At 43.4% G+C, this 20,364-nt stretch overlaps 1 protein-coding gene across 1 annotated transcript; it reads right to left on the bottom strand.

The window, feature by feature from the left end:
• Positions 1 to 18,496: 18,496 nt before the first annotated feature.
• On the bottom strand, positions 18,497 to 19,459 carry SPRY1 (sprouty homolog 1, antagonist of FGF signaling (Drosophila)). The gene has a single exon (XM_010076232.1). The coding sequence runs from the start codon at positions 19,457 to 19,459 to the stop codon at positions 18,497 to 18,499; it is 963 nt and encodes a 320-aa protein (XP_010074534.1).
• Between the last annotated feature and the right edge of the window lie 905 nt (positions 19,460 to 20,364).

Raw genomic sequence — 20,364 nt, 5'->3', positions numbered from 1 at the left:
TCTGACCAACCTGTCCCACTGCCTCCCCAGCCTCTGAGTGAAAAATTTCTTCCTAATATCTAGCCTAAATTTCCCCTCTCTTAGTTTAAAACCATTCCCCCTTGTCCTGTCGCTATCAACCCCTGTAAACAGTCGCTCCCCCTCCTGTTTATAGGCTCCCTTCAAGTACTGGAAGGCAGCAATGAGGTCTCCCCGGAGCCTTCTCTTCTCCAAGCTAAAGAAACCCAGTTCCCTCAACCTTTCTTCATAGGAGAAAAAGGTACCAACAGAACTCCACCAGGGTGAGGGGGGGAGAGGAAAAAAAAATGAAAACCTTGCAGAACCATGATCTTTCTCCTTTAACTTCTACAGGACTGGAAAACAGATGTTTGTTGGGTTTTTTCATTATCGTTTTTCCAGACTGCTGAAGATTAAGCCATCTTGAACACATATTGAAAACCTAATTTTTAAAAAAAAAGAAATGACACAACCTAACTCTTTGGATCATTGAGTAATCTGTAGGATAACAGCTTCTCTTCTGCTATTTCTAAGTCAGTACAGACCAAGCTGAGGTGGTTTGAAGTCTATTTGGTTTGGTTTTAGGCTAAAGCTCAAGAGTAGTTTATCCATTTCTTTTCTCTAGCAAAGAGATTTCCTTCTGTTCCCCTCCCCCCCCCCCACCCAAGTGATTCATTAAAGTTTATGTGTAATAAAAAAAATAGCATAAGTGTATATAATTGATACACCAAGTGAGTTATAATACACAAATTATATGCTTTGTTTTTTTTTTTTTAATTTGTGTAGAAACCCCTACTTTTCTTCTCGCTGCATCTTACACAATTTCCTTAACCTTCCTTAAACACCGCCTCTCTTCTGGAAAGCCTCCTCTTCCTAAATCTATCAAAGCTGCTTTTTGGAAAAGAGAAGCATCAGCCATTTTCTCCAGAGCATCTCCTGAGAGCATCTCCCCAGAAATAACTCTGCTGGCCACCCTGTCTTCAAAACATAGCGATTCAAAGCTCAACACCACCCAGAGTGGGTTTGGGGCTTCTGGGTTTTCGGGGAGGTTTTAGCTTACCTGCGTGCACAGCCAGGCACGAAAACTCGGCAGCAGAGAAACGAGGAGTGGTTTTGCTCCTCTCCATCAATGAGTATCTAATGGCTTGGAAAAGGAGTGCACAGCAGTTTGCATCAGTGCACAGGACAAATATAAAAACCAAACCAAAACACAATTTGTTTTGCAGTTTATTAAAGGAAATGTTTTCATATAATTAATCATGGTCCGCGAGGCTGCTTTATACAACGCCATTCCTCCCGACCCCCAGCCGTCCCACATGAGGCTTTAGCCGGACTAAAATTCTGCAAAGCCGTGCATTGTTCTCCCTGACACCGGATCAGCGAACACAAAAAAGCAACTGCCAGCTCAAAAGCAATCCGGTGATAGAGCCTGGTGCTATCTAATCAAGGGCAAAAGGTCACTTCCGAACAACTGGGCAATAAAAGATTATTTCCAGCCGCAGAACAGAAAGACCCAGTGGTGGATGCTTGAAAGAGGGGGGTGGAAGGAGGGCAAAAGGGCTCCCGTCTGTAGGAGGAAGTGCATTGAATAAAGCCAGCAGACGGGAACCATCTGGCTTTGTGCGTGGTCTGTTCTTCACAAGAGAGAGAAAGCCCCCTCAGCGGGGCCAGTGACTCCGTGCAACGATTCAAACTTACTTTTTTTTTTTTTTTTTTGCTTTGCAATTTAAAAAGCAGCTTTCCCAGGCACCAAGAAATTGGAAAAGGGAACTTTCCCAACAGGCGGATGTGTCTTATCAAGCACTGGCTACAAGACAGAGCCCATGTTTTAATTTGGTCGTGATAGATGGCTCTTATCAAGGCCTGTGGATAACCAGACAGGGCTTTTTTATTTGTTTTGTTTTTTAAGATGGCTTCAAAAGAAACCTCCCAACAACCTAGCACAGTCAAATTCCCAACCCACCCAATACACTTCCCAAAAAGCAGAGTTTGGTCCCACTTTTAAGTAGCAAGCAGAATTTTCAGCATTATCACCTTTATTATGTATACTTCATGCATTTCCCCTGTTCCTCTCACTCGCCACTTGTTATACGCCCTCATTTGAATGAAAGCAAGAAAATAAAGGGGCCAGATTACAATCAGTCCAGTTGCCATGGCCTGTGGGAGGGCAGAATTGCAAACACTTCAGTACAAACGGTACAATCCCTCCTCGCTCCCTTCGCCCCTGCAGTCGCCCTATATGTCCTCACTTTCCCTCGCTCCGTGGCTCCCACCGGAGGCCCTTGGCGCTGGGCAGTGAGGAGCTGAATCGATGCATCTATTCAGGCTCCCAGACACCTCCTCCCTTCACCAGTGAATTAACTTTAAGCATGCAAATCACACTAATCCAGAATTCACAGGACAGGAAGTCAGGAGTGTTCCCAGTGCTCTGGGAAATATTTTCCTTTTGGGAAGGGGCAGGGGTGGGGGGGTCATTGCACTCTTCTTTACAGCTCACTGCAGGTCACTGTGGCTCATCTCAAAGAAAGTTTAGTTCAGAGGCTCAGCTTGACATTCATTGGTTTCTAAATCTCAGCCTCTTGAGCAATTGTCCCAGCAAGCCCAAGGATTGGGACCTGAGCAAATAGCCAGCGACTAATCCTCCTGTAGCAGGGGGGGAAACGAAGCAGTTAAATGTCCAGTTTATCAACAGAAAACAACAACTGTGCCTTTGTCCTAACAGGGTGCCTTAGGAAACCATTTGGCCAGGCTCATATGCATGAGAAAACAAGGCAGCTGGGAAACACCAACATATGTGTTTTTAAGAGATACATGAAGACATTGGATGAAAAAAATATTCCTTATGTTGACTTTCTGTAAGGTCATCTTCAAAAAGGAAGAAAAACTCAAGAACTCTGAATATGTCTGACACACCTTAGCACTTGAAGGGCTTTGTTTGGAAAAAAAAAACACACACACAACAACAAAACACAACCAACAAAAACCCACACAAAACACACCACCAAAAAGCCCACAAAGAAAGAGTTAAAACTGAGAAACATGACACAGCAGGTCCTCTGCCATAGTCTGCTTGCTACAGGACATAAAAAAGTGCTACCAACAGCAATTTGACCAAATGGTCACACCAAGGACTGCAACAGCTGCAGTATTTATTCTCCACAGCTCCACACAGCTAAGGCACCAGTGTTTCTACTATAGTCCCAACAAAAGACTACATAATCAAACAGATATGGAAACATAGAATATAATTTAGAGACACAAGGCCAACAACTGAAAACCATGGAGTTTAAATGGACTGCTACAAAGGGGGTAAAAAAACCAAAACCGATGTCACTGCCCCTGCCCCTCAGTACTGATCTATTCTTACTTTTTACCCAAATAAGGGTTCCTAATGACACACAGACATTTTTCTCTAAGGATTCTAAACACCCAAAAGGTGCTGGAAAAGCACAGGCCAAGGACTTTCCTACCATGTTCCCTATTTCCTCAAGAGCTGAGCAAAAAAGCACTGTCCCGTTCCTCAGAGCAAGGTATACAATCCATGTAGCACACATGGAAACCACATTTCACTCACTGTGCAAACTCAGTAGGAAAATGATCTGAAGCTGGAAAAAAACCCCAAATTTAAAGGAGGAGAGCCTCAGGTTAAGACTGCTCCTGTTTTAACAGCAACTTTCAACACTTCAGAAAGTAAAACCATTTATTGGAACAACAAAGTTCAGTGCAAGGAGAAGGAGATATCTAAGAAAGCGTGTCCCCAGAGGAGCCCGCTCACAGACAAGTCAAGGCTAGGTGATGAGGTTATCATCAGCAAGATCAAAGCCCCAGACTCTTAGGTCACAACCTACAACAGGAACTTACACAGAAGCAAACCTAGCCTTTCCTGGAGTGCCCTGAAAAAAAAAAAAAAAAAAAAAAAAAAAAGAGTTCAAAAAAAAAAATCCAATTTGTGGAGGTGGCCTGAAAAAAAAAAAAAAAAAAAAAAAAAAAGAGAGGGATGCTTCTGTGGCCCATCAGTACAATACTCATATTCCACTCACAACTGAGACAAACATCTTCACTACAGCAGAGGCACTTTCTACTCCTGTGTACCATGACTGAAAACCCAGAGACCCATGGTTACATTGGGGCCACACTGGCATTCCCCAAGGCCAGAGCATGCCCCACTAGCCCTACGCTAAGCGGCCACCCTGGTTTCCACTTCACTTAGCATTAATTACAAGCCTCTTTCTTGGTTAGCTTCGTAGCTTTGTGGTTCAAGGGGGAAAGAAAAAAAATAAATCTCATCCCATTAAGTGTAGCCCAGCAACCAAAAGACTCTGAAAGATAGGAAGCCCTTCTCAGCATGAACAAACAGCAGAGCTGCACTTGAAAATACAGGTTCTAATTGTAAGTGGCACTTCCAAGCTACCCTGCTCCTGGGGCCACCTTGATGCAGAGCAAGGCACGCTATCAGACAGTTAATACCCTCAAACAGCCAGCTCCCAGCCACAGACAGGACTTGCAAGGTTTTAAAGATGCACCATTTGTATCACAAAAGCCACTCAAAGCCCCTGTCCTGGACAAGGCACTCTCTAGCTAGGCACCCAACAAAGAATAAGCATACCTTCATTTGATAAGTACCTTGATCTGGTCTCTCTGTCAGACACCAAACGAGCACATTGCAGAGAGCAGACGCTGTAATTTGCACACCAAGCACCCACAGCTTAATCACAGATCACAGGCCAGTTTTATAACCAATGCACTTTGCAGAGCACACACCGCAGCATCCAGCACCCTAGCAGAGACTCACCAAATACACGCCATGTACTCCAGTGCAGCTCCAGCTGAAAAGAACACAGCAGCAGGACTCCAGAAGCCACCTCTCCTGTAATAACCTCTCGGGGCTTATGGTTGCAGGTCTTCCAGGAAGCCTGAAGAACATCAAGACAGACTGCCAGCCGCAGCAAAAAGACCAAGACCCCCCTCATGCTCCTACATATAAGCAAAGGTCTGGGCGCAGTCCCTCAGCTGAGATAAATTAGCACCTGCCGATTTTGTGGAGTAGCACAGCTGCTCTCAAGGTGTAGAAACGAGTCTGCCCCAGTGGCCTTCAGCTGCTCAGAGCTCTCAGGGTAGAATTTATTAAAAAATGAAAAATATACAGATTCTGGAGTGTTAGTCTACCATGTTCTCGGTATCCTAACTTCCTTAGCCAACAACCCATGTATGCACTGCTCTGTGCTTCTGATTTGGGATCCTTTAGGGTTGTACCCCAGGGGAAATATATTCCAGTCATCTACTGCACAGATTAGGTGTGCAATCACTATTTCTTGCATCCTAGTTATAAATCATACAGTTTCATGCGTGGGTCTAGATAAGAATATAACCCCCAGGCTATGTACCAGCTGACAATATCAAGTCCTTTTGTTAAGGAAATTATTGCAGTGCTTTCACCTGTTTCGCTTTACCAGGTAGCATCTCTGTATGCCTGGACTAAGCTGAAGCTAATAGAGACAAGACACAGAAGCTATTTCTCCCCCTAGAAGCTTGAAGCTGACACTGTTCAGACAAGAAATGTCATTGGGAGTCTGGCTAAGGGTCACAGCCCTCCATCACCCAGGGGTACCAGAGCAGGAGCACACAGACACGGCCAGGAATCCCAAATAGCTCTAACACAAGGGATGGGATAAGAAGACAGAACAACAGCCATCCAGCCAGGACAGACAAGGAACCAGAGGCAAGGATAATGCCACAGTGCAGGCTGGTGGCTGGAACCAGCAAACCAGGTGAGCAGTTGGGGAAACGGATGGCATCACACTGTGTGCTCAAGAAGTATTAGTGGGGTTTTCAGAGCAGTCCTGTGAGGCAGTGGTGGGACCAGCTGCAGTGCAATGTCCCCACCGGCTAAGCAGGGAAACCATGTGGCTGTCCCAAAAAGAGCAAACACTACCAAGCTGGCTGCTCAACAAGGTGCTGCTGATACTGGAACCAATCCTGCCTGCCGGTCCTTCCAAAAAGATCACAAACCTGGGGAAGAGGACTCCGCCAGGAAACAAATCCTAAGACTAGTCATCCTTGAGGAATAACTGCTGTCATAATGCTCAAGGATAAGACAAGGAGAGCAATCAGAGATCACTCCACTGGAGTGGGAGAACTGCTACAGTCCCACAGCTCCAGCAGCGCCACTCTGGACCAGTTTTAAGTGGCAGTGAGTCCTTGTGGTCTCAACCTGTCCTGTAGGTCAGCTGCAAAAAGGGGGCTTCGCCTAAAATCTCCTCTCCAGCTGTTAAAGCCAAGGCTCAAGAGCTGCATTAGGGGCACTCCCCTATCTCTGACCCAGCCTTACAAACCACCCACTGCATTTCCAGCACAGGAGGGCACAAGGGACAGAACGACCTCAATCCAAAACACTCCCTTCATAGCTGTGTCCTGGTGAGATCTGGCTCCCGTGGCCTTCACCTGGGGAAGTGCTGAACTCTGGTTACATTGGGGTCGCTCACAGCCTTCAGCTTCCAGCCCTTTTCATGCCCTGGGGTGATCCTGTTGGGAAGAGACTGCTTTAAAACTAAGGTAATTGCCAAAGAAGGATGTTTGATAAAATCTCAAGTGTCTTCTGAAAACTTAAATGAGGATATAAGAGTCTTTAAAATGGTCACCTTTGAGACCATAATTTTTGCACCTAATGGTTCCTTTTGCATATTCCCTTCTTAATAAAAAATACTTCATACAACTCAGATATGTATGTAACAATTTTGCAGTGTGTTGTTTAAGTACAGCACCAACACAGAGCAGTAACATCTCATAAAATAACTGTTATGTCAGAATTACTTGTAGAGTGGAGAAACAGAGGCAGGAAGATGGGATGTTTTGCTTGTCCCTGAACAAGGTTGAGAATTGAAGGCAGATCTTCCTGGTTTAGTCTCTTCATTCATGTTGCTTCCTATATACATGAAGAATAAGATCACACTTGATCAGGACAGCAGTTTTTCCCAAGAAACATAGAATCAGACTATGAAACAGGTCCCACCACTGCTTATTACCCAACTGAGAAGTGAGAGCTGTCTGTATGGAAGGAAGACCTGGGGACTGAGGGTCTGCTGGCCTCCCTTCACGCTTGCATCTCAGCCAAGGCTCAAGAAGCCATTTACCCTTCTGACTCTGGTGTATCATTGCATGTTCTTGTCCAACTCATCCATCATTTTCTTGCTGTCATTGCCCACACTTCTGTCTTTAGCCGGGCTCACCACTGTGGGGTGGGTATCACTATCACTGTGGCAGACTCCCTCCAGCACAGGCATGAAACCAGAAATTCTGATGTCATGTCTCGTAACCCATCAAAAAGCACCTTGTTTAAAGCAGAGAAATCAGATGAGATCACTGGAAGTTTTAACTATTCTATTTTTTTGGCATACCGCCTACTTATCTGGGGGGCACTGCAAGCGGATATTGTAAAGGTTACGTAAAATCAAAACAAAGTTGTCAGGCTCTGCCCATCATTTGTTTTGGCAAATTTGCATCCTCTGAAAACCATGATGGAGGCATCATTTTCTGCAGCAGAACATCACATACAAGCAAGGCTAACAAGCAGAACAGTCTGCCCAAATTAGCTGGGGAAACTTTAGATGTAAGAGAGGAAAAATTGTTTCATGCTGAGTACATATGCAAATATCCCCACATATCACATCTGTGCCCACAGAATGCAAAAAAGGGAGGAATTATCTATCATACATCCCTTGTCACAGGAGATATTTTTATCATTAGTTGTATTTTACACAAACATTCCAGAAGAGACAAAAGGACCCTTTGCCAACACATCTCAATGACAGTCAGTAAGCAAGCCAGAGGAAGAGATGAAAAAATAGAAGAAAAAAAAAAAAAGAACTACACTGAGTTTAAGTGATTGTGAGTGGGATTCACCTCACTTCAATTCAGCCACCTAAATGTTAGACATCTGCTTAATCTGTTCAGCTATGATTCCTCAACAGGCATCGGAGCGAGGTACCTCCATCAAGAGCGCCACCTCACCAGCCTTAGGCTGGGGTGAATCATGTTCATTATTGATAAACTTAATGGTGAAAGAGTCATGGATGCTGTCGAGCAACATCAACCCAATTACCAAAAGAGATTATCTGGACACAAAATCTCCAGCTCAGGCCAGAGGTTCCTCTGGCAGAGATGGTCTCTAGCAGTGGCAGTGCTCATGGCAGAAGGTGCTAGACAGAGGACTCAAGCCTGGCTCAATTACATCAGGTTGACTTTTCTTTTGATAAAACATAAGCTTAAGGTCTCCAGTACTGTCCCCTGCCAGAAAGGAAGCAGAGTTGCTTGAAAGAAAAATTAGTGTCTGTATATATAATGGAAACAAATGCCCCTTACCCTGGTAACAAGTCAAAATGCAGTGAATGCCTATGGCGTCAAGTTCCAGGTAGAGAAGAATTGAAAAAATAAGGATTATAATTCATGCGCAGGAACCAAATTAACCTTATTTTCAGAAATTTTGAGATTGCATTGCCCAGAGAACAAGGCCAAAATTTAGGTAGCCCTTAGAGGGACTGGTGAGCTTCACTCCAGGCTCCCATGCCACAGATGAAGCTGAACTTGCAACTAAATCTGATAGACTTGTTTCTCTGCTCTACGTGGAGCTGCTAAACCTGCAAAGTGCATTTTTGTTCTCTCAGGCGTACAAAGGCTGGTTCATGTAACCTGGCATATACACACTCCCAAGACGAAAGAGCGTAAATCAGGAACTCCTGGATTCTTTGGATTAAATTCCATTTAAAAGACAAAGAAAATAAACAGGAGATGGGCACCCTCCCACCGTGGCTGGTATTCCCCTTACGTGTACTGGTGAGTCCTTGTCACGTTTACTGGGCTGTGCTAAAAGTCAGCATTCGAGAATCTGGGATTTGAACCTCCCAGGAGAATCTCCCAGCTCTCAGAGGGAGAGATCAGATCCAAGAGGATTTCCATAAGGTTTACCAACGGGTGCTTAGTTACCTTTTAAAGAAAGAGACCTGCAACACCCAGGGCATGTTCGGACATCTGCGCGAGGCGTGTGGCTTTCCCAGTGCCAATGGAAGCACTGCTGCAGAGTCACAGGTGAGAAAGGTGATGGGCACATACCTGGGAAGGACTCTAACAGCAGGGACCACAGAGGTACTGCAGCCTGGTCTCTGCAGCTGCACGCTGGTCACCAAGGGCTGGTTCTGCTTCCCCTCCAGAGGACAGAATCTAATAAACCTGAAAAATAAGTGCAGGCACGCAGGAGGGGCTTACACTGCTGCAGAATGAAATAGAGAACAGTGGGCTGGATTTAAAGTGAACTGTGGTGGTCCAAAGCAGCTTGCATTCACAAATACAACAACATTGTAAATGTACGTTACGTCTAAATACATCTAGTGCTACAACAGTTCACATTTCCCTAATTCAAGGATACAAGACTTAGGAGCTATAGTAATAAAAGCCAAAATTCTTGAACCTCTGTATTGTGGTTTCCCAAAGAAAGGAAATATTTTTCATGTATAGCTCCTGCATCTTCCTAAATTATCTACAAGGAACTGGAGAAAAGAGGAAATAATCACAACCATACAACAAAGCTTCCAGTGAGGCAATTTTACAGCTTGGTTCCAAGCCTCTGCTCGGAATCTCTCCCTCCTCTTTTTTCAGAGCTCACAACAGGGATCAGCAACAGCAGGCATGACCCTCCATTCATGTGTTCCCGCTCTGGAGAAGACGTACATTCGAAGTGTTGCAACTCAGCATCCTTTTCTCCTTCTGAAATAGTTTGCAATGCAAGATTTACAGTCTAAAATATATCACTTAGGTTGTAGAAGTAAGAGGGACAGCTATGGCAGGAAGGAGGAGAAACAGAAGTAGGTTATTGAGTCCAACAGTTTTTCCAAGTCTTGCAGATGGTGAGCACAAGAAGCAAAAGTCAAGTTCACAGTTAAAACTAATGAAATTCTACAAGCCTCATGGGAAATTTGGAAACACAGGCATAAAGTGCAGAATTGCTTTTTGTTTTTATTTCTTTTTTAGTACCTCGCTTACTTGTTCAAACGCACGTGGATGGAATGCACATACAGAATTTCATCAGGTGCTGCGAGATCCTTCCCTTTTTCAGATTGTAACCCTATATCCATGTCTTCGGTCTTAGTAACTACCTACAAAGCTGTGTCTTCAGGTGGGGAAGTACAGAGAGATGGCTGCCTCGGAGCCTGAGAGCACATTTAACACAGAGGACATGTGCTGCAAGCCAAGGGCGCAAGCCTCCAAGCAGGGGACTGTGTGACACTTCCCCTGCCACCAGAGTCAGGAACAGTAATTCCTTTCCCTGTTTCATCCGGGTATCCTGTGTTTTATACACAGTTGGACCAGCATTACCAAGGCAGGCAACAACTTCTCAGGCCAGTGGTCCCACCACCAAACTGTGGTTGAGAAAGAGTCAAGCAGAGCCAGAAGCTGCCTTGGGGCTGGCAAACACAGGAGAGGCGCCCAGCTCAAGTATGGTTTGCTAAGTTTCACGCAGAGCAAAAATTTGAGTACTGCTACTTGTATTAGCCTGGATTTACTGGAGCAGGTTTTACCAGAGCAAGCTTTTCCATCTCTCCTCCAGTTTTTGCACCCAGAAGGTTTGCAGGTACAGAATTCCAGTGAGTATTTACATACTGGGCAACTACATTATGTGTGTGCAGAAATCTCCTGTGTCCTCAGGAAGTTTCCACATCTACCGCAAGGCCAAATAAATAGTTAGCTCAACATGCCCAAAGAGAGATTTCCGCTATCAGCATGTTCAAAGGTCCATTTTTATTTTTCCTTCTTTTTTTTTTTTTTTCCAAATCTTGCCAGCATACTGCCTCACAGCCTACAACATGCAGACACAAAATTCACTTCTGAGGGCAGGTGACTCATTCTGATGCTAATCTCTTTCCTGCTACCTGTGAGGAGGCTGAGCATCCCAATTTAAACATCTCTTTGCCCCAATCATAAGCAGTGTATTTTTAGATAAATATTAATAAAGATGGAAGAGTTTTTTGGTTTTTTTTTTTTTTTTTTTTGCAGCTTCTTTCTAGGTGTCCAGTGACGAGGTAAGATTAAACAACTTATCTCCTTATGTGGTAAAACAAGCTTCTGTATTTAAGATAAACTTTACAGGGCAGGTGGTTTCCTAGAACTGAATATACACAAGAAAACATTTAACTACCCTACATAAACATCAACAAGGTATGAGAAGTGTGCACCTAATAAAGGAGATAGAGGATACCATAAAAAGGGGCCCTAAATCAAAGAGCAGGTTCACAACAGCAAACACTCACATATTGGGCTGACTGAAACCAGCAGCTTGTCCGGACTTTGCTGCTCAGCCTTCAGCATTGCTAGCAACCCAACAGCTCTTCTGCTTTTTCGTTTACTCCCTTGGAGGTATTATCTTGCTGGGGTTATGTCTGGGACTGCATCCACAAGACTACCGTGCAGTATCTGTACTGGGAGCTTCCACCTTTACCAGCTCTTTAAAAGAAAAAAAAAAAAAAAAAAAAAGGGGGGGGGGGGGGGGTGGGGAAGGAAACGCAGAGCAAACATTATCTATTGTTAATTACCTGTAAAGTAGGGCTTTTGCCACTTCCCCAGTTTCTAAGAGCTCTGAAGCGAAACCTGAAAGAAGCCACCCATTGTTTTCAATTGTGCAAGAGCCAGGAGCAAATAGGGCTCAAATTGCAGCTCTGAAAGGCAACAGGAAATTGGCAGCCCGGTAATCTGCTCCCAACTATTCATAGTAACAAAGGCTACATTCCTCCTAAATATTCACCATTAGAAACCCAAGGCTGATCTATTTAGTAGGGCCCACAGAAACCTGTGGAAATAAAGGGGTTTAATTAGAAGGCCATAGGATATGGCTCTAGTTTCTAGCCCCGCAAGTAACATGTATTATTTCAGCTCCCCCCTAGTTTCCCACATATCCAAACGCTGACACTCGGACATCAGGATCACTGCCGTTTCCAAACATTATTTAGAAAAAAAAAAAAATCACAAAACTAATAAATGTGTATCTGTTCATTGCAGATGGGTCATACCGCACAGTGTACAGGACCATTTTAAATTGGTTCTTGTGTTAGGGTTACATATTTTTCCAAATAAGAGTATTAGCGTTGTTTCTAAACCATCACAGTCAAATGTGTGCACACACACACAATGCAGGGCATGTAACACCCACAGCTTATAAATGCTGTCCAGAAAGTGCTACAGTTTCAGGCATTAAGAGGTTTTCCCATTCATTCATCTCTCTGTACGGAAGAATGACTTCATAGTAAAACATCACACTGCTGGGCAAACACTTTGGATTGTGCTAGTGCCTCACAGCGTGACTCCACGCAGCCCTCCAGCCTCAGTTTTCCCAGCAGCAAAAGGGAAATATTTTCCTCAGAGCTGTTTTATCAGGCACAGTTGATTTAAAAGAATTTGTTTTGAATCCAAGTGCAAAATGCTTTGAGCTACTTGTTAAGGAGGCATTGCAATTTTTGCTACCTGAACAGATAGAGTTATCCCAAAACCAGAGGAAGAGCAGATCAGATTAACATTTCCTGAGGATGTTACCTGCACCTGGCAGCAGTGATGGACGGCTGTGGACCTACCATGGCAAGTGCTCCTGCTCCAGTGCAGTGCAAGAGATGGAAAGGAGGGAAACAAGCACACAGGCTCTAAAAGTCAAGATTTGAAAACCCACACAGAAATCTATATGGAGCATTCTGAAGGGCTTCTTATACGTCTACCATTTGGTCTCAGAGACACTCTTTGACTATTTAATGCATCAGAATCGATACATTTTCAACTATAAGTATTTCCTTACGTACTCTTTGCAGATCAGTAAACTCAAGACCAGACATCAGACACTGACAAACGTTGGCCAAGTTCATACCTAGGTCTGTACTTTGGACCAAAACAAAACCATGAGACACAACTATACTCTATTTCCCACCCTGACTACCAGGATCACCTTCACTGTTGATTCAGAAGAGATACAGGATATTTAAAAACGTATTAAATCAGCAACTGCCTCAGCAGTAGCACAGATGGCTTATGTATTAAAAAGAAAGTACCATACAGTCTCCCAACATCCAAGCTAGAGAAAAGCCACAGCACTTCCCACTGCCTCCCAGGCAACTAGTTTATGCATTTTCATTTTTAAGTGTCCTCCTCATAAAGTGCGCAGATCCAAAAGTGTCACATCGAACACCACACAAGAAAGAAACCATGCTTTGGAGATGACCTTTCCCCGGCCAGGTAACTTTGACTTTTCTTCCTGCTTATAATGTGGAAGACAAATCCTCATAGCACTAGAAGAGCTGTCAGGTGGTTTGGAAGTGGAAGCATTTGCCTGAAGACAGGCCATCTCATTTAAAATATCCCCATAGCAGTTAGTCATGTAATCTCAGTAAATGTCTAGGCTCTTCCAGCTACTTCTCACAGTTATTCTGTCACATCAGCTAAGAATGTCTTAACACTTACGAATGCTAGACATTCATAAGACAGTGTGCTGCATTAACCAACCTCAACCAATAAACAAACAAAAAAAAAGAAACAAACCCTGCCACTGGTATGGAGTCCATTCAGAGCTGCTTGCAGTGGCATTAGGCCCTAGAGTAAGCACACTGTCTCCTGGCCAACTTAATCGCTAGTGTAAATCCATCAACTTCATTCATTCATTCCATGGTCTAAAAACAGTCATACTACGGTAGCAGTCCCAAAGGGTCAGGCAGGATGTGACTCCCATTGTGTTCCTTACTGCACAAACACAATGAGGTTCAGCCCTTTGGGGCAGAGCCTCTGTCAAACGTTTATGCCTTTTGACAATGTGTTCCATAGGATATTTGTTTTCAGTTTCGTTGCACTGTACATGTATACAAAGGTTTACAAAACAGGGCATGCTTACACAGCAAGAGAGGCATGGCTATCATGCACACCTTTCTGTAAGGACTAAACCAAATGTACGTTTTTCTATGAAAAGAGCAATTCACAGCAATTACTTTTTCAAGCTGTAGATAATTCTGTAATATGCACAACTGACACCGTTTCCCTTCCTTTTACAATATTGTCACATGCATATGTCAGGAATATTGAAATACTAATTTCTGGTCCTTTTTTGAAGCTAAAATCAAAAGTTATTCAGCAAAGCTAGGGGTTCACCCCTACATACCTAAGAAATAAGACCATGTGTGACCTGCAGGAAATCTGTATTTGTATTTACTACTAAGTAAATGAGATGTGTCTTATCTCAAGACACCTTCACCAGAAGTGGGAGTCACAGCTGCAAGCATTATACCGGGAAAAGCAACACCATTGCATCTCTTTATCACAAATATAAACTGAGCAGTAAATATCACTCCAGGATTAATGCTTCATTCCAACTGTATTGACTTCCAATATGGTGGCCAGGATGTCCATGTTCCTCTTTTAGCCTTTAACTGACAGCGAGTTTGGATTTATCTGATAATGCTGCAGCCAAGGAACACAGTATCTAACAGAATACACTTGCATAGACATAGCAAGGTATTCCTAACTTGAAGTGAGAGCAAATCCGTGCCTATACACTGCTACCTGCGTGCGTAAAAAAGCCCATTTCAAAGCACATACACACACACAGAAAATGCAACTGAAAAGTTCAATGGTCATTGCAACGCTTGCAGGAATCTGCCTCCTGAAAACACTCAGTGAAGGCCAGGGCATTTGCACTGTCTGTGGCAGGAGGGACACACACGCTGCAAGAGCTCTCCACTCACAGCGAGTCTTCACAGCGCAAGGGTACACACAGAGCCTGAGTAACTCTGCAGGGATTTCTAAATGCTGAGACAGCAGCAGAAAGCTGATCTGCGGGCTGTGCTTGCCGCCCAAATCACAGACTGTTCCTACCCCCCTGCAGCACAGTGGGGCATCAGTCCTGTGTACAGGCTACAGCCCAAGCCCATGTCCTTAACGTGGGAGGCAGAACATGCTGAAGGTAACCTTCTGGAGAGCTCAGGAGTTTTTTGAAGTAGAATATCCCATTAAATATAAAACAGCCCCTTGTGGCCATGGAACTGACGCCAAGAATAGAAGCCATGCCTTGGCTACTCCCATCAGCAACAGAAAGGCAAGAAACAACCACAGCTAGGAAGTACAAATAGTTAAGAGCTGCCCTAAAGCAACTTGATAAACAAGTGCTGAAGGCTCATCAGAACACCACCTGTGCAACCCACGCACTTTAGAAGGCTGGTAAATCCAGCTGTGTGATAGCAGAACATAATTTTATTTCAGTTTTTTTTTGAAGCACCACCATGACTGACAAATGCTGCTGCTGGAAGAAAGCCAACAATTAATCAGGATTCCTAAGAATTTGGAGGTAATTTTAGCAGAAGAAATACAGAGGTATCAGTGAGTTCTGAACATTCCTTCAGGACAAAAATCCATTACTTCATATAAATCCATTAAAACACTCAATATAGCCCTTTTAATCCCTCTTAACAATTTGCTTTATCAGAGACAGAGGAGCTAATCCTCTCCCACCTGTCTTTATGATATGGAAGCAGAAACAAGAGCAAGTACTTTTCATTTGTTAAGCATTATCCCCCCTTGTATAATGCTATCATCCACACCAGCATTAGCGTAATGAAGCCATCTTTAGAGAAACACCCCAGCCATCTCCAACTCTCACCCTAGCAGTGCATTCCTCCAGCAGGGAACATGGAAACATCTACCATCTGTTTCCAAAACTCATCTCTCACTACAAGCTTCAAGACACTAAGCAAACCAAGACTTGAGGTCCAGCTTTCCAGAGTTTCTCTTTTTCCTTCATCCCAGACCTTACACGACACATTTCAGGACTCTGCTGTATATAACCAGCTGGCAGGCTTGTTCAAATCCATCACCAACCTACACAGCTAGGTTAGTAGCTCTCACACCCTTCGAGGAAACTTACTCAACACAGAGATGGACCATATCATTATGCAAAGGCCATTGGCTCAGTGGCTTTGAGTGTCACTACAGTCTTGAAAATGGTCATCTCTGACCAACAGAGACTGACAAGGATTTCACTGTCTCCCAAGGGCTGTTTGCAGCTGTCACTGTTAGAGAAGTATCAGTCATAAGAAAGTAGTACAAAGCAAGTTGCCTACTCCTCAGAAACATTCCTCTCTTGGCTTTGCTTCACATCTCATGAAGAACAGATCTTGTAAAGCAGACTTCATGTACATACACTGCTGCCCCACAAGGCTCCCAGCCTGTAAATTTCATCACACCAAGATTGGGAGAGCAGTACTAATCGCTGGACACTGCAAAGCAAATGCTTTCCTAGTTGTAGCCAGATTATTTCACAGTATATCTCAGAGAGGTCACACGTGCCACTTCATAAAGAATGCAACTTTTTAGTCAGCTCATTATATGATACCAGATCAGTTTTGACAGAGTTAACTACAAAAGCCAAGCTTATTCCAGTCATCAAGATGCTAGGAGTCAGAACAGGCAATTCAAAGCAGCAGGACTTCAAAATGCAAGATAAGACACATCTGTGACAGAACCACTTACTCTGAACACCACATGAAATTACATCCATTTAATAAACTTCTTACTTTAAAAGAATTGTGACGTTAGCCTTGACCAACGTGAACAGAAGAATGATGTTTCCCCATTCAGTCTTAATGAAAAGCTTTTTTGTTCAATGTGTGTTAAATGGCCACAAGTAGCTGTGACACCTAGGTCACCCTTAAGAGCCTTTAAATTAAGACAGAAGATAGATTCAGTTGACACTGGGAAAATGTATGAGAAAAGAACCCAACAAGCCATACGCATAGGCACAAGTATCATTATTTTTTATCCTGCTCCATGCTTTTTATTTAGATTGAGCTTGATAGGTTCATTACTTCAGTTGATGTACAACTTAACCAGCCAAGAAGCTCTATATAGAAAAATTTAAAATAGATTTGTATGTTAATTTGGTATTCTTTAGGAAAAAAACCCAACAACTTTGAAGTTATGCACAACTGTTATGCTTTGCTAAATAAACAGGGCCTACACTTCTTGACACTGTTAAGTATAATGTAGACATTCAATGGTACTAAATTTTCCATAGCAAAAACTTACTTTATACAGTTAGCAAACTTAAAATTAGAGCACAGACTAGTGGTTTTTAAGTATCGATAGGAAGTTATTCACTGCCCGATAGACTGCAAGGAGGAAATCCCCAACAAACATGCATATGTAGCTTACAACCTGTCATTATAACAAAAGAACTCAAGAGCCATTTTCATTAATTAATATATTTTCTGCATTATAGTTAACATATGTACTTTCTTTGTGTCATCCTTATTTCGTTAAGTATTGATATTTTGTTATATTCAGACATGAGTACATTTCAAAGTCTTTTGCAATAAATATCATAAAATAATAGAGATTCACATAATAAATATTCTTTACAATAAAAAAAGTTTAACAGACTTTTGTCTTAAAAATAGTTGGGATTCAACTTTGTGTTTTATACATAACATATACAAAAAAGGACCACAATTTGTGGCTAAGGCAATAAAACAGGGACAGAATAAATTCTAAAGTACAGAAGAGCTAAATTCACTAAACTGAAGGATCACAAGGAACTTTTAGGATTCAAGAACGTTTAGGTGCCTCAATGACACCTGAAAGCTGTTTGGATATATGAACACCACCAACTTTAATATCAACTGATACGGATAGACTATAAAAACATGAGTAGGAAGGTGGAGCGAGCAATATCCTTCAAAGATTGACAGCAAAAGAAACAAATGAGTATGTTGCAGCCATAATGTCTCCAATGTGAAGATCTACATAGCGTAGCAAAAACTGAAGTTACATTGAAAATGTAAAGAAGGAAGCAGGGTAATTCTCAGGACTGAGAATGTTGCAAAAGTTAACACAAAAAGAGGGGGGGAGGAGGAAAAAAAGCAAAAAAAAAAAAAAAAGCAGGCTGCTTATAGAAGAGTCAGGCCTTTCATTTGGTAAAGCCTTGATTTTACATCCCTCTCCAGAAAAAACAAGCAAAAAGTTATTTCACAATCCAGCTCACTCATAAAAGTTATTCTTCCTTGGTATCCAGGGAGTTAAGGAAAAAAAAAAAATAAATTGCCGAGAACAAAAAACATCTTTGGGAAGATATTCACAGAGCAAGAAGCTTCAAGAGCCCAGTGAGCCCTCACTGTCTCTTTCAGGAGTGGTTCGGTTACAAACTCAAAAGACCCTGTGCCAAAGTAAGCGGCAGATGCAGATACCAGGTCCACACTTACCAAAGAGCAGCAATGACTACGTAAACCGCTCCACACTCAGCCAAGTCAATACAAAGAGGAGAGCAAAGATGCAAAGGGAAGAACTTGTGTATCTGAAGTTGGGGAGACAGGAAAGCAAAGCCCCACCCCCAAACAGGGGGGAGGAAGAGAAAAAAAAAGAAAACAAAAAAAGGAAAACAAAAATCAGCTACAACCTGAAAAACTGAAGTTGGAGGAATTAAACCTCCCTCCCAAAATCATGAGGGCTTGCCCTGACCCTGGGAGGGGCAGCTCTCCAGTTTACAATAGACTGTGTTGGAGTTCTTGCATCGGCAACCGGGACGATTGATGCGATCGTAACACCCTCGACACAGTTTTAGGCATCCTTTTGCAGGAGGGTAGCAGAGCAAGCAAGGCAGAAACAAGGACATCGCTCCCATGCACAGGTACCTAGAACAGCAGTGTGACTGGGAACAAGAGCAGGGATTATCCGCGTAAGAGTCCCCTTCATCGTCGTTAGAACAGTGGTAGAAGATCCCTTTGACCAAACACATGCAGGTGCTGTACTCCACCATGCTCTCCGCAGAGCACAAGCACTGCCGGTTGCAGGCCAAGCAAGAAGGGAGGGCCCTCGGTGCTGTGCACTCACCGCACTTGCACTTCCCACACTGTTCGCAGATAAACTTGTGCTGCGTCAGGTCCTCTTTCAAAGGACCCTTCAGATCATCTACAATCAGAGACGACTGCTTGGGCTGCGTCCGGATTGTCCGATCAGATCTGTGGCCTGAGCCCGGCCTGGATGGCGGTGACCGTCCCAGCAGTCCTTGCTCTGAGGAAGCACTGCTGTTGCTCCCTGAGCTAGCTGCGCTCCCCGTGCTAGTTGATCTGCTCAGTACGGGAGCCCTCGCATTATGCTGATGTGCCACATGCCCCGTGTGACTGGGTCTGTGTTCGTAATTATTATTCACATTAATTGGTAAAATCTCATGAGTCCTTTCATGCTTCTCTTGCCTCGGCGCTGTCCGTGGACCAGACTTCTTCACCACAGATGGACCTTCCGTGTACTCATTGCTGCCCCTGATCGCCTTGATCTGGTCCAGTGACAAGATAGTCGTTGGCTGGCTCTCTCTGTCATAGTCCAAACGCTGCCGGCTGTCCAAGGAGGGCTGCTGAATCACCACTAGTGAACCACCGCTGCCATGTTGACTTTGGGGCTCCATCTGTAGTGATCTCTGCTTCTGGCATTCAGTGGGAACCTGGCATGCATCTGAAATCCTAAAATAATAAGACAGAAGGTATAAATAAACATTGTGTGTGTACGTATATACACACATACACAAGATCAAGAGCAAAAAAGGAATAAAGAAAGGGATACTTTTTAAAAACAGAAATGATACGGCAAACCACAAATTGCCCTCAACACCTGGTACGGGTCTCTTTCAGCAGGGGATTACAACAACGCTGAGGACCTGGCCAAAGTCCAGCAATGGGGAGAGTCTGGGTATGGCATCACAGATGAGGAATGCAAAGGAGACCCCATGCCATAATAAATAAATAAATAAATCAGTCAGTCCAGCATTAACCTGTAGGCTTACTTGGCAAGCCATGGAAAATAAATGCTTCTCACTTGCTACTGAATTTGACATCTGTCTAAACTAACTACCAATAGCAATTCTGAATGCCCCCAAAACTAGTTTCAGAACATGCAAGAACACCATCAGGTTCATGTTCAATACAGCAGAATAAAGAAAACGCACAATTCTCACTTTTCTGTCTGAATCTGCAGCATCAGAAAGTTCAACAGATTTGCCTGCTAGTACATTTGGAAAGCCTCCTTTGTAAAGTGACAGATGTGCATTACAGAGCCTCGAACTAAGTACTGTCAAGTGGCCAAGACATAAGAAAGCAACTCAGCATTCAAACCTAATATGCTCTTTGTAAACCTAAAGAGCAAGGGTGCAAGCAGCCCATTCTCAAGTATTTTCCAACCACAGGTCAGGGTGTGAAAGAAAAATGGGTAGAATAGACTAAGATGAACTAGGGGTCAGATAACATTTTTATGAATCCCTAGGTACTTCTTAAGAACAGGTGATTAAAAACACCCCAAAACACAATCAAAGAACAA

The sequence above is a fragment of the Pterocles gutturalis genome, unplaced genomic scaffold, assembly GCF_000699245.1.
Source record: "Pterocles gutturalis isolate BGI_N339 unplaced genomic scaffold, ASM69924v1 scaffold18493, whole genome shotgun sequence".
NCBI classification, from domain to species: domain Eukaryota; kingdom Metazoa; phylum Chordata; class Aves; order Pterocliformes; family Pteroclidae; genus Pterocles; species Pterocles gutturalis.
Note: the sequence above shows the minus strand (reverse complement) of the source record. Positions and strands in the feature narration are given on the sequence as shown.

Excerpts from the sequence above, each read along its gene's own strand:
- SPRY1 (XM_010076232.1), bottom strand. The coding sequence starts at position 19,459 with ATGGAGCCCCAAAGTCAACATGGCAGCGGTGGTTCACTAGTGGTGATT.